Source organism: Schistocerca cancellata, chromosome 4, assembly GCF_023864275.1.
Source record: "Schistocerca cancellata isolate TAMUIC-IGC-003103 chromosome 4, iqSchCanc2.1, whole genome shotgun sequence".
Lineage (NCBI taxonomy): Eukaryota > Metazoa > Arthropoda > Insecta > Orthoptera > Acrididae > Schistocerca > Schistocerca cancellata.
Window position 1 is genome coordinate 44,764,455 of NC_064629.1, and position 15,498 is coordinate 44,779,952.

Here is a 15,498-nt window from a genome sequence, read left to right on the forward strand (position 1 = left end):
CCCTATCCCCCTCTCCCCCCTCTCCCCCCTCTCCCCCCTCTCCCCCCTCTCCCCCTTCCCCCCCTCTCCCCCCTCTCCCCCCTCTCCCCCCTCTCCCCCCTCTCCCCCCTCTCCCCCTTCCCCCCATCTCCCCGCTCTCCCCCTTCCCCCACCTCCCCCCTCTGCCCCCACTCCCCCCCTCTGCCCCCCTCTCCCCCCTCTGCCCCCTCTCTCCCCCCTCTCCCCCCTCTCCCCCCTCTCCCCTCCTCTGCCCCTCTCTCCACCCTCTCCCCCCTCTCCACCCTCTCCCTCCCTCTCCCTCCCCCCCCCCACACACACAGGTACTAGCACATGGAGGTAAGAATAAGGGGAGATGGCGCTACGTATCCCAGCCGTACTACGTTTTGAAGCCATGGGGGCGTGGCTCGCTGCCATGACACTCTGACCAAAACATTGCCAGTGTGCTATAGCGCTGCGTGTATTACAGTCGCTAATTACACCATATACGCATGTAACGTCATCAGATTGGTTGTTTCAAAGTTTTTGTTTAAAATAAAATCTCGTAAAGGCGAAATTCCGCGTTTCTTCTGATTAAAAATAGTTTTTAATGTAATATTACGAATAGCTAACCTTCAATGTAAACGATACAATTTTGTTAATTCAGTAATAAACGTGTATCACAAACTAAATAATAGAAACTGAAAACTAAGTCAGCTATACCCTCCCTCCAAAGCCCCATAAATACATCTTGTTTGTAATACATACTGGGACATTTCAGTTACGTTACACTACTGGGAAACACTGTTCATTACCACCAATATTTACTGAAATACGGTACATAGAATGGCAAATCTACACAGTGTCCTGTTTAGGCCTCTACATTACGCCAGTTAATGTAGTGTTAGCTTTTAATTTGGTACATGATGAAGACAAAGTGAGTTACTCAGCACTTCAATTATAGACGATACGTACATATTATACTCAAATGTGAACTTGAAAACTAAGAATTTAATTCTTTGAATAAACATACCTTTTGCAAATGTTATGGATGTGTAGGGAAAACTGATGGTACAGCATTTTCTCGGAGCCTTACTGTTGAAAGGGAAGTTCGGTCTATGTCCTCTTCTCGGAAATGCTGAGAACATATAGTGCTTCATTTAGACGCACGCCAATTCTTCCTCCTCACGGCATTCTCCCACAGAGCTTTCCGACTTTTATTTTTAGGAAATCTAAAACCATACAGGAGAAAAACACGATATAGTACAAGTACCGATGTAGCACACGTTCATTCACAATGAAGTTGTAAAATCACACTTAACGAGACAACTTACACATGAAATGTTATTCCCTTCGATTTCGCATCACAATCAGAACGATTCGTACATCCAAACACCACACAAGTCACCATAATAGCGCAAAATCCTTCCAAAAGCGAGCGACAAGCCTATGCACACAAGCTTACAGCAGCAATGTTTTGGTCGGATTGAGATGGCTACCCTCGGCTTCACATAGCTTCACAGCTGTGACGTCACGGCGTCTCCTTCTATTCTTACCTCCATGTACTAGCATCTAGTGAGCAGTACAGCCATAACAAAAGCCACCTCAACACGTAATGCAAGGAGCATGCCCGTAGCAGCAAATCCATTGACAGAGCATTGTTTAAAAATGTGAAGTAAATTGGTCACAAACTTTTTGATATTTTTGGTAACAACATCAAATAGCATCTTGTTTTCATGTAGTAGTGTAGATTGGAATGGAAAAATCTTGTCTTGGTATTCTCTGTGTTTGATTATATGCTGAAATACGTGGACAGAGTTATAATAAATGGCCTCCTGCAGATGCAAAATTTTAACTCTCCCTGACCTTTGCAAAATGACATGAAAGAAGATAAATATTGATACCAAGACTAGAATAAACTGTCAGAGAAATGCAGCCTGCTGCCAAGGCATGCTATGTTACTTTGTTTAGTAAATAGTGACTGAAAGAGCAAACTGTATTTAATTTGTTATGATTTGGATGTAAACATATGAACTGTCAGTTTTGTTATTAATCATGTCTCATCAGGGAATAGTGTAATAGGTCATTCTTCGTCACGCCTACATCAGGTATGTTCCTTTCTGTTTGAACACTGCTGCATTATGGTTTTATTGGTTCACACACACCATGTACCTATGTGCACTGATAGTACTTTCACATAGACAATTTCAGATAGTTTGCAGTGAAAGTTTTCAATGTGATTATATGTGGAAGTATATCTGAAGCTAGGTTTTATTCTGCTCTCTCTTTTGACTGCTTGTTTGTTAGTAGTAGTCATTTTCTGATTTTATAGTTGTTCATAAATGACCATAACAATTCACCATGCCACAGTTGCTGGCTGAGACATTGCATCATCTTTACTCATATAGTATCTTTGCACACTTAAAATGTTGTAACCACAACAGGAAAGGTCGTGGGTTTTCCGCAAACGAAACGCGGTGGGATCAAGCGGGAGCGGCCCGTGAACAAACAAGACGGACGTACGGAAATGGAAGGACAAAAGACAACCGAACAAGACAGCAAGATCTATAACAAAGTATAAAGCAATGGGGTCACAAGAGATAACCTCACAAAATCAAAACAACGTCCACTCGTAAACAGGAAGTAAGCACAAGCAACGTAAACACAATGTCCGTAAAAGAGATATCAACTGACTAAACGCGAATACCGAACTGCCTCACTGAGTGAGAGGCAGCCACCTAAATACACAACAGGGTATGTCGCTATTGGCTGCTGGGACCACGTGCTCCACAGTGGCTCTCACACATTAGACTCGGGGCCAGGAGCGCGCGCAGCCATGGCTTAAGGCGCAACTGCTGCAGAGACCTCTAGTGATCATAGAATTCCATGTCGTCTGGCGCGGATTCGAAACCCTCGGTGCTCAGTACCAGATAAAGTTTCTGGGTTTCAGTGCATGAGCCACATATCATTAGCAGCCACATTCTGCTCATTGTGGTAATATTCATGTGTTGTTTTTAAAGTTGTCATACACACCAGTATTCCCCAACATATAATAGGATATCTTGTTTGAACAAAACCACATTTGTTTTGGCTAAAGTTGGTGATAAACAATGGCAAATACGAGATGGATAAAAGAAGGCAGTGTACATTCTTAGCTGTTTAAAATATATAATCATATTTATCTTTGACAAGGTGCATACAAAGTCATGAATTTGTGTCAGTGAAAGGTTGCTACAACCTGAAAATGTGTGTTGTGTGTTAATTCTTGTTCAATGTTCTTTCTCCTACAATGTCTTTGCTTTCAGCTGAATATGTACCAGAATGATGGGTTTTTATTTTTGCCAACTTATTCAGGTGTATCAGTTCATGGCTGAAAATAAATCTGACACTGTAGGAAAGTTACATGAAACTATAAAGCGACTGACATTTGCAAGAGATCAGCTGCAACTGGAAGTTCATAAACTGGAGGAAAAGCTCCAAGTGGAAGTAGCAGCTTCTCGTCGTCATAGTGATGAGTCAGAGCGCTTGCGAAGTAAGTAGACCACTTTGACAGTCAAACCATATTACCTCTGTCTCTGTTATTATGTGTAATTGACAGGAAGATGTAGCTCTATACTCGTGAATGGCTTTTAAAGAGAATACACTCTTATCCCCTTAGATGGAACGTTTGTTTATGCTGAACTAATTCCCATTCCCAGTCATAGTATGCATTAAAGTATTAGTTCTTTTGGGACAGTTTTGTGTAATACACATTTGTGGGTGAACGAATAATTTGTCATATCTACAAGGGATGAGACGAGCTTTGGATCTGATTTGATTTTGGAGGTAGGAGGAGAAAATATGATGATGTTTGATGACAGCAAGGCATAAAATATGGTGAATTTGATGTATAAGAAAGCTAGAGCAACAGTGATAAAATTGGTTAGGAAGTGTGCAAAAAATGGTGAAGGAAGAGGTTGTTGACCTTAATACAACAAGATAGATTATGAAAATCCTGTCAGTGGAAGTATGGTAAACAACCAAAATTGGCATTAGGAGGGTGTTTTGGGAAGTATGTGGAAGTTGTTTGGGGGGGGGGGGAGTTAAATATGAGAAATGATTGATATAAAATGTTTTGGTTGGATTTAGGGATTTAAGCTTGTACTGGGATCATGTTGGAGTTGTAGACCGGGATCTCTGCAGCAATGCATTCATCAGATATCTGGCATTATCAGTCCAATAGTTAATAACTACAGTTCATCAATGCAGTGGAACGTAGCTTTCTCCAGGGAGAATGGTCAGATCTGGATATGTTTTGAAGTTACATGTTGTAGCCCTTGCAGCCACCATAAAATTAGTGTCACATGAAATTTTGTTGTTGAATATTGTCAAGATTATGAGATTTTTAACATGTAATTAATTACTAGCTGCAATACATCACACGTGTACACTAACTTAAAACTGGCAATATTAGGATGGCTACAGTGATCTAGCATACATCTAATCATAAAGAGTACATATATAGCAGAGGTATATGGGTCTTCGAAGTACAGACTCGTCTATGTACACAGGTTTATGCCTTCAGAAAGCTCTAAGTGGACAAAATGTGGTTCACTATTTCTTTCTGGCTGTTTCTTTACTAACCAAAGTTGGTTACATACCATCTTTAGATTTTGAAGTTAGAAATGCCACAGCCCTGTACATAAAACTTCATTGTAAATATTACTATGTGTAATGTTCGTAGTGACCCACTATATATCATTTTCCATAATATTGATAAATAAAGGATAATATGAGTAACTATATTGAGGCTGTGAAAAAACACTATGTATATTTCTTCATTTTCATTTTTCACTTTGTCATATGTGTTTACTTATTTATTTTAAGCATTCAGAACAACTTGATGAATGAGAATTATAAATAGGCCATTCTGTAAAACCATACAGTAAAAAAAGTAAATTCTAAGAATAAAATAAAGACAGTTCTAATCTCTCTATGAAAAAGAAGTCAGTAAACTTAGCATTTTTTCAAGTTGTATTATTTTTGTTTCAGAGCAACTTGTGGAAGTGCAGCAGTGTGTGAAGCAAGGACATAATGAGGCAGAAAAAATGAAGGATAGGCTGAATGCTCTTCAGGCTGAATTAGATGCACGTATAAATAGTGCAGAACTAATGTCTGACAATAAAGATAAAGAGGAGGTTCAGCAGCTATCCAACCGATGCATGATCCTGGAAGCTGAAAATCTCAGGTCAATAAGTCGATGAGGTGTCATGATGGTAACATACTAAACTTGCTTTCAGGAGAGTATATAGCTAACTTCTGTATCTGTTTGGAGCCTATGCTCCATCTCTAATGACATTAATCATTCACAAGGCATTAATCCTTCCTTCCTTCCTTCCTCCCTTCCTTCCTCACCTTCATGTATCTCATGTAATGGACTTTGGTAATGTGGAAAGAAGTCAAGGCTGTTAATACAACAAAATGATTTAATATTATAAAATGTTATTGTGTTGCAGTGCTAGTGTTAATTATAAAATAACCAGAAATATTATATTGAGAGTCACTATGAAAGAGAATAATTTGAAATACAGAATTTCCTTAATTTTAACTCGGCAATTTTACCCGTGTAACATATTTAACATACAATGGTTGTTTGGTACAGGCATGAGTAGCCATGTACTTGACTTATTTGTGCACTGATAGATGTTAGTGCCTTGAAGTCTTTGTAGAGGTTCTTCTTGATTCTATATTTCATTCATGATATTACACTAATTTTTGAGAAAAGAGCAATGTTGGTAACAACAAACGAAATTAATGAATATATATGTGGGGGGGTACAAATAGGCTTAGATGATGTCAGTAACACACCACTTTATTTGCCAAGTTTATACACAGGGCACTTGCAACTAGCTGTCCAGCACTGTTACCAATGAGGTACAGACTGGTCTTCCTGCAGGTAGTCTGCCATAGTACCAGGTACATACCTGCCCTAATGTTGCCAGTTCTCCAGTGTGGAGTATGTGATGTTCAGTTTACCATATATGTTCGTGATATAATTGTCAAGACACACAGTTTTTTTTTGCAGAGATCTCTGGAGATGTTCTTAGAATGTATGATCCGTGTAAGATACTTTCCTTAAGAAAAAAATATTTCTGTAACTCCTTAGTCAGTGGAAACTTGCACTGGAAACTATTTCCTTCATTTTTCGAATGTAGCTGAACTAAAGTATTTCATTAATTATAGTGGAAGTTTTTCAGTTACATTATTGTTCTATTCATAATCCCAAAAATTTATTCTGCCTGCTTCTTGTGTGTCACTGTTTGAGCAAACTATTTTATAGCTTGTGGAATTCCTTGAGAAACAATGAATTGTATGTACTAAATTTTGTCACAGTTTTGATCTGAACTATCTGTTGTTTTCAAACTTCCCACTAGCTGCCACTCCAGTAAGAGGCCTGGTACTTCATTTTAGTCCTGTACTCGAATCATCAGCAGCAAAAAGAACAACATTTTTCTCTTATGACAATGCAATTGGAATGGCAGCTTTAAACTCGCTACTCAGATATGTAGCTCTCAAAGAAAGTATACAACAGAGATTCACTGGGATGCAGATGCAGGGGCAGAGATGGGGGTGATCCAAACAAAAGTGTGTTCACTGTTTGTAATTCAATAATTTCAAAAGAAAGCTACTATCTCAAAGCAGAAGTTTAGTGTAACTTTTAAATTTTTCGTGAGTAGGCACTTCGCACCACATTTATGGTAGAGGTGGTGTGGTGTACCAGTACAGTGGAAGACCATCAAGTAGCAACAATGACTGAGGTGAGGTTACCATTTATGGAACTCGGGCTGCATTGAAGTCATATTGGAAGTACAAGAACAGTCACGAGATGTAACGGTAATGGCAGAGTAATTTTGGAAGACATCAAATAATTGCCCATATTGGTGAAAATTTCAAAGTTGACAGAAGTGTTAAAGATGTGCAGAAGGCAAGATCCAGCTAAACTTCCTCACCCATCCCCTCTTCCCTGTTGAGTCGCAACTCTTTTTGTATGTGCATGGCGAGCATGCCATTGTTGTACTTTTTCCTTTTCTGTGCCATTTTTTAAATAGAAAAGTGCAAGCAATGGAGGGAATGTTGCCCACTACTCACAAGGAAGACTCCCATTGTACCCCCCTCAGATTTAGTGGTAAGATGGCCCAGTGGACAGCCCGACAAACACTGAACACAAAGCAAGCATGAAAACAGGAAGAAGGTGTACTGAATTGTGGGGAAAAAAAGCAAAATAGAAACAGTGAACAGTCCAAGCCTCAGAATTTTAATATGGAGGGAAAAGGGATTGCCGCTCCATCACGGTTAAGTGGTCACGGTGGTGGACTGTAAAATGTACCAGTCATGTTCAAACCTTCTTCGGTCCATTTTTCTATTTCCACAATATTATGAACTGTCCATCCCATCATTGAAATGTTTGTTCTCTTTCCATAGTCTTGGTAGTTGTCATACTATACATTGGTTATAGAATATGAGCCCTGTGGTAAGAATATGTTATTGTTGCAAGCAAACTTAATGCATAGTGAGAGCAGGTGAAATACCGCATACTTGGCTCATAGAAATGAAAACAACAAACAAACAGGTGTGAACTATGTTACAATAAAGGAATTCAAGAGTCAAAACTTCCAAAAGGGAACATAACTTCAAAAACATTAAAAACATATGTTTTGACAGAGCACAGGTAAACTGTGTGATTGTGAAACAGTTGCATTAATTTGTTGCAGCTTACGTGACAAACTATTATGTTTTCATTCCCTTGGGAGTGATCACATTCACATTCAAACAAACACCTAACTCTGGCAAGGAGCCATATCTCACTCACTTACGAGGCATACAAGTTGTTGCGTCAGTAAGAGAGTCCCTTCATATGACACACGTTCTGTCACTAATGGCGTGTGTGACACACCCAACTTTTTTTCAGTTTAGGATTCGGTTCACTTGCCACCTTGTCATCAAACATTTGCAGTTCCCATTCGAAAGAGATTTCCTTTCGGCTGCTAATAGAGTAGCTCTGCAGAATCTGCCAGGCACTTTATTGTGAATTGCAGAGTAATCACGTAGATGTAGAATCGACTGTCATTATAGGTCCCTTTCTTACACCTTGCTGTTGCAAAACAATGTTAACATCAAAATATTGACACAAACTTGAATGCAACAAAAAAGGAAAAAAAGACACGAGGGAGGTTTGAACACGGGTCACCCGCCTGATAGTCCATCACCGTGACCACTTACCCACGAAGCAGCTGCCCTGTCGAGCCCTCTTTATTGCATTTCGTGCCCTTGGACCATTCACTGTTTTTATTTTGCTTTTTTTTTTTTTCAAAATTTGTTAGACCTCCTTCCTGTTTTCATGCTTGATCTGTGTTCAGTTTTTGGTGGGCTGTCCACTGAGCCCTCTTACCACTAAATCTGAGGGGGGTGCGATGGGGAGCTTCCCTTTTCAGTATGGTAGCCAGTCCATATGAGCGAGTTGGAAGGTACCCATACAGTTGCAAGCCCCGTGACTATGCAGGGAATGTAGTATTGATGCCCGAGGTATTGCCTCTCGGGATCATGATGAGTAATAGGTCCCTGTCCATTTGGGACCACCGAGATTGTTATGGCTCGGTGGTGGCCATGAAGTGTAGAGCCATTGTTTGGACTGTGCACCATCATGGTATATATCACATTCAGTCAAATCTGAAGTTACCATCCAGTATGCATGAGGCTCTGGCAATCTCTTCAGACTAACCTGACTGATTCAGTGCAGAGCATTACGATCCCAAGAACTATCCCTCCATGGCCGCTCCAGGAGACAAAAGCAAAATCAAGCAAACTGCAGAAACCTATTCCCCTCAGTGCCTTGTTTGCACCTGGACTGATGGAGGGTCCTTTCTATCCACTAAACCTATGCATTGGGAGAAAACTCCTCCCTCAGTAAACTATGAAGTGAAGTGCTTGTCTTAAATTGAAACGACAAATCCTGCCCAGTCCTGTTACCCTCTTGCAAGAAATTTGGTGACCTACCTGTTGCTGTAGCACCCCATAAGAGCCTGAACATGGCACAGGGTTTAATTTTTACCCAGGACTTACACTGTAGAGGAATGAGGAATTGTGCAAAAACTTGGATTAGCAAGGAGGCGCACTTTATATCATTTACTTAGAGTCCTGCCAGGCAACTATGTTGTCACTAGAGAATTCATCCTCACTATTGAGAGGGGATTGACTTCCTAAGAATGCTAATATCTGGTATACTGTAGTTATGCAAAGCCACGTTTCCCACCCTCGATGCAGTGCTTTAACCCGCTAAGTGGGTAGTTTGTGCACGTGCGCCTCTTCCGCAGTGGGTAATATGCACCAGCATGTGGTGGTGCTGCATACTGTTCTTGTGCATAAAAGTTTTCCTTCACGTTTTCGTTGTTGAATTTAAATTGATATTCGATGGAAATGAATAAAATATATTGCAGAAGTTAACAAAACTATATTTTTACAATATTACAAGTCATTTTCAGTGTGAAACGCTTCAAAACAAGGTGCTGCACACAACGAAACTTCACATTCTGCGCACTGGTATGAAGTCTCTTTGCGAAGGCCTTTTCTCGTGCACACCACATACCTCCTTGTTGGTCTTTCCTTCATTGTGGGCAGCAGAAGGTCTGGAAAATGCCTGGCTGTAAGGCGTGTTGCTTTCGTGTTCGAGGTGGGTGTCCTACTGATGTCCCTTGTTGTGGTGAAGATATAGTCAGCTGTTCGCCAAGACTAATTGTGAAGCTCATTCTACTTTGTTTGCCACCATGCTTCTTGTACAGAATGTATGCATTGAAGCATGCAATGTCCAACAAGTGACGGAAATGATTCTGATAATATTTTTTCAGTCTGCATCCTGGCCATCTGGTAGCTTTGTAACTGAGAATCGCACGTCCTCCCATATTCTTGTTGTAGTCAGCAAAAACGTGCGGCTTTTGAAGGGTTCCCTTCTTCGAGTTTACATTTAAAAATGTATCATCACAGAAGGTGCTGACCATAACAACGTCTCTTTTGTCATTCCATTTCATTACCATCTGCTTGCAGCTGTACCCTGTTATATACTCTCCTTTCTTCAGTTTTTCCTTTTTTACGAAGTCAGCGAACCCCTTCCTATTTTGCCACATTGTGCCGACAATGTTGGTGTTATTGCTGGTTAGTTTATCCACCAAATCTGGAATGGTGTACCAGTTGTCAAGATAAATTCAGTGGCCTTTCCTGAGTAGATTGCGTTCGAGCTCCAGAACAATTTGAGAGGTTATCTTTTCATCTGGATAGTGGCTACCACAATTAGAGTCCTATCAGTGTGAACAATATAGTCCCATACGCACCTGGAGCTGCTTTCACAGAGTTCGTACAATTTTATGCCAAATCTGCTACGCTTTGATGGAATATATTGCCTCCATCCAAGCCTTCATTTCTGTAGCAACGACAATTCGTCAGTGGTGATGTTCCTTTCTGGTGCATATACTGATCTGAATTTACGCCGCTGATGCTTCATAACGGGGTGAATTTTGAATAGTTTTCTGCTGCTAGTGCCTAGTGGGTCATACAAGGTATTGTCAGCAAAGTGGAAGAATTTTAATAAGAGATGAAACTGCTTTTCACTCATTAGTTTCCTGAAGAAGTCGTGTGTAGTTTCCTGCCAACTGCAAACCCTGGAGTGTGCTGGTAAATTGGAATGAGAAGCCAGGAACTGTTCTGCATATAAGTTTGTCTGTTTAGCTATTATTGTGCACAAAGCATCATCCACAAAACACACAAAACAACTTATCACATCACATTGTTTTAGAGGCACAACTGTAAAACTACTACCACTGAACAAATATTGATTACAAACTGAACTAGTATGCACAAATGCTCTAGGTACCGTCCTCTGCAGTAGTGTCTTGTTGTCAGATGTTTCTGAATTGAAGTCACTTTCACTAGCCTCAGCATCCGTGTCTTGAAAAACTTTCAGAACTGTCACTGAAATTATCGTCACTTTCTAGAAGCAGCTGCTCCTGCTAGAGAAGCTATTACATACAACAGTATCTTCATTCGTTTTGCAGCATTTCAGCTCTACTAGTAGCAATCTTTGTCTATTCAACATCTGTCAATGGTGTTGCACTGATAAATAGTCATTGGACAGTAACTGTTGTTGGTATTAGGATATCTACGGAAGACTGGAATTTATTTAAAAATTTGACCAGAGGTTGTGCTGGTCAGCATGGATTATTAATGTGGTATTTTGATGCAGGTTACTTATTAAGTTCATATTCCTGTGTGGAGTTTAAAGAGTGTGCAGTGCCATGTTATAATCTCGGTTGTTTTAACAAATATTCTGCGTCATTGTTTCAGGTTAAGAGCGGAGTGTGTGAAGTTGAACAAACAGTGCAGTGACCAGCTTCAAATTCAGGAAGAATTGGAAGCACTGAAATCACATTTGTCAAGTCATCCTATTGGTAACTTCTTAGAAGAAGTGGATGAACTTAAGAACCAGAGGTCAAAAATGACTGAGAAGGTAGTAGTTCTTTTGTGATAATTGTTATGTGATATCTTTAGTAGCATAGAAAGCCTAAAGGCTCCCAGAAAATAAGGACTGCTACTGTAAAATATTTTCTTTCAACAGTCTCATATTTTAGACATTTAGAATTGTAATTCTTGTCAGTACATAAAAAATTAATGTTATTCCTCAAAAGACAACTGCTGAAATATGCTGACTGAACTGATTCATTTGTAACCTTTTCAAAAGGAAGCTTAAGGTTTTGTTTTCTTGGAACCCAATTTTAATTAGTTACTTTTGATTTATAGTTATAGTATCATTTGAAAGTTAAAAAAATGTGGTGTATGAATTACATTGTGCAGTGACAGAGCTGTGCAAAATAGTGAATCTGGTTACCTTTAGTTACCAAATGGCTCATAAAAATAGGGGCTGTATATGAATAAGCAAGAGTGGCTGTAATAGTTTATCCCCCACTCATGCTGAATGCAGCAATGTAGTGCCCAAGAAACTGGGCTCCAAATTATATCCCTGTGTAGCCAACCAGAATAAGTTTAATTTGTCAGATTGATTCCATAGAATAGGCATACCCAGTTTGTGTCCTCCATCTTTGTACGGTCTGTGTCCATACTCAGTTTCTAATTGTGTTGGTGGAGGATTGTTAAACTACTAAACTCCATCCTTTCCCCACCAATATATGCAGTAGTTAAAAATATGTACAAACTCTCTGTTATAGTTGATTTAACCTTTGAAACCATGCTAGATAAAACTGGTTGTTTAAGCCAGTGTGAGTGAAGGTTTCTAAGGAGTGAGATTATGCAAGATGGCCTTCAGAAACAGCATAGTCCTCAGTCTTTTAGCTGTATCGTATTGTCATATTATAAACAAAACAAAACAAAATCGAAATGTAATGAGTAGGCACCCAAATCACAAAACAAGCTTAATAAATCCATTTTTATAGCAAATAATATAAATAAAACCTATAGAAATCCACTATATTCTGGTGTGTTGTTAAACTAAATTCCTTGTTCCATTTTCTAAAAGTTAATTGAACATGATTGCATCAGCTTTCAGTTCTGCTAAGTTTATTGTTTCTGCTGTGATGTTCCATGGAGACTATTCTTTGGTCAGCTTCACAATGTATAGCAAAAGTTGAGTAGCTCACTACAAAATTCAGAATAAGCTACAGTTCGCAAGATGGTTTGTAGTGCGACAACTTGACACCTGTCTGCACAATGTACACTATGTGATCAAAAGTACCCGTACACCTGGCTGAAAATGAGTTAAAAGTTTGTGGTGCCCTCCATCAGTGATGCTGGAATTCAATATGGTGCTGGGCCACCTCTAGCCTCAGTGACAGCTTCCACCCTCGGAGGCATACGTTCAGTCAGATGCTGGGAGGTTTCCTGGTGAATGGCAGTCCATTCTTCATGGAGTGCTGCACCAAGGAGAGGTATCGATGTCGGTTGGTGAGGCCTGGCACGAAATCGGCATTCTAAAACATCCCAAAGATGTTCCTATAGGATTCAGGTCAGGACTCTGTGCAGGCCAGTCCATTACAGGGATGTTATTGTCATGTAACCACTCCGCCACAGGCTGTGCATTATCAACAGGCGCTTCATCATGTTGAAAGACGCAGTCGCCATCCCCAAATTGCTCTTTAACAGTGGAAATTGAGAAGGTGCTTAAAACATCAATGTAGGCCTGTGCTGTGATAGTGCCGTGGAAAACAACAAGGCGTGCAAGGCCTCTCCATGAAAAACATGACCACACCATAACACCGCCACCTCTGAATTTTACTGTTGGCAGATGACATTCACCGGGCACTTGCCATACCCACACCCTGTCATCTGATTGCCACATTGTGTACCATGATTCGTCACCACACACAACGTTTTTCCACTGTTTAATCGTCCAGTGTTTACAGCAATCAAGGCGTTGCTTGGCATTTACCAGTGTGATGTGTGGCTTATGTGCATCCGCTTGACCATGAAATCAAAGTTTTCGCACCTCCTGCCTAACTGTCATAGTTCTTGCAGTGGATCCTGATGCAGTTTGGAATTCCTGTGTGATGGTCTGGATAGATGTCTGTCTATTACACATTACGACCCTCTTCAACTGTCAACAGACTGTCAGCCACCAGACGAGTTCGGCCTGTATGCTTTTGTGCTGTACATGTCCCTTCATGTTTCCACTTCACTATCACATAGGAAACAGTGGATGTAAGGATGTTTAGGAGTGTGGAAATCTCGCATACAGATGTATGACACAAGTGACACTCGATCACCTGACTACATTAGAAGTCCATGAGTTCCACGGAACGCCCCATTCTGCTCTCTCACGATGTCTAATGACTACTGGCAGCACAATGCACCTAATGTGAAAAACGTATGTTTTTGGGGGTGTCCGGATACTTTGGCTCACATCGTGTATATGAAACATTGAGACTTTCGTAGTCCTGTGAATGGGAAACGTTGGCACATAAATTGTACAGTCTGTATAATTTTGTCAAATGCCCGTCAACTGTTTTTAAAATTGGTGTATGTGGGGAGAAAGAGTAGGCACTTTTATGATGGAGTAAAAAAATTGCTTACACCCTGACTCACAAAATGATAATTACATCAAAAGATTACTCGAACTATACTTTGTAATTGGCTAGATAAAAAATTACTCACCAATCAGCAGCAGGAGAACACAGACATAAAAGGTATTGTAGTTTGCATGCTTTTGGAGCCAGTGTCTCTCCTTCCTGGCACAAGGGTTGAAAGGGAAGGAAGAGGAGTGCAGGAAAAGGACTGGTGATGCTTAGGAAAAAGGGTAGAATTTGAAAAAGTCATTCAGAACACCAAGTCAGGAGAGACTTAACGGACAAGATGAGAAGGAAAGACCTTACCAGTCCTTTTCCTTCACCCCTCTTGCTTTCCCCTAAACCCTTCTGCCAGAGGAAGGAACCACTGGCTCCAAAAGCAAGCAAACTTTAATAACTTTTATGTGTGTGCTCTCCTGCCACCACTTGGAGAGTAGATTTTTTTATCCATCAAATTACATTATCTTTTCAAGAACTGATTATTTTCATTGATATGGAACTATACTTAGATTGAGCATAAAGTTAGTAGGAAAATATATGGCTTCAGAAGTGTCTTTAATAATGGAAAAAGTTGAAATATTGGCAAGAAACATTTAAAAGTTAAGCATGAAATAAAGATTTTTTACAATTTGTAGTGTTAATATAACTATAGTCTGCAGTGTACTATTTACTCGAAGGCTTTTTGCATAATCAACTATATTCTAACATGAATGTAACATATTAAAACATTTAATTAAAATGTTTCTTTTTTGCTTTCTAGGTGAATTGTCTTGAGGAAGAACTTGTGCTTGTGAAAGAGAGGTATGCAAAATGCAATGATGAACAAACTCGTCTGATAAAAGAACTTGAAATACTGAAACAAGACGGTGGTAGTTTGCTTAATCAGACATATGCTGTGAGTAATTTGCCTAATTTTGCTTGTTCTTAAGTTAATGTTGAAGTTAATTTATCATTTAGGTAATACTGGCACTGATTTGTGTGACATATCTTGTTAATGCTGGAATTCTACTCATTTTTAACACCTTTTTTGATTTTATATTCATTTGCTGTAAGTTATTTCGATTCTTGTATGTTACAAGTCAGAAATATTTTCACTGGGAAAGCTTAACAGTCTTCATGTGTTTCCTACAGAATACACTTGATACTAATACATGTGTAGAAAGTGTATTTTGTAGTGATACAGTATGTAAAACTAGACACACCAGTGGATTACATCAAAAAGTGGGCCACAGGCATCTTCATTTGAACTATCATAATTGACTTCATTTTATCTGGTCCTCCCAATCCACTCCCCCCACTTGTATTTTGCTATGAAGTGTAAGTGCTTGTAGGTGGGTCTTTTGTGAAATCCTGAAATAAGTCATAGTCATGCACTTTTTACAAGGGAATAAAATATTATGTATGTAAAGGGCTGGAAGTTGTA

The 15,498-nt window shown here is 39.7% G+C and overlaps 1 protein-coding gene across 5 annotated transcripts in view; it reads left to right on the forward strand.

The window, feature by feature from the left end:
* The window catches only part of LOC126183319 (sarcolemmal membrane-associated protein-like), a 285,047-nt gene that overhangs the window by 220,414 nt on the left and 49,135 nt on the right, over positions 1-15,498 (forward strand). For all 5 annotated transcript variants that reach the window (XR_007536720.1, XM_049925175.1, XM_049925177.1 and 2 more), the window contains 4 exons: positions 3,331-3,508; positions 5,008-5,203; positions 11,347-11,509; positions 14,836-14,970. Coding sequence is in view for 4 of the 5 variants with exons in the window: in XM_049925175.1 (XP_049781132.1) it covers positions 3,331-3,508; positions 5,008-5,203; positions 11,347-11,509; positions 14,836-14,970 (672 nt within the window). In the remaining variant the exon portion in view is untranslated. The remainder of the gene's footprint in view (positions 1-3,330; positions 3,509-5,007; positions 5,204-11,346; positions 11,510-14,835; positions 14,971-15,498) is intronic.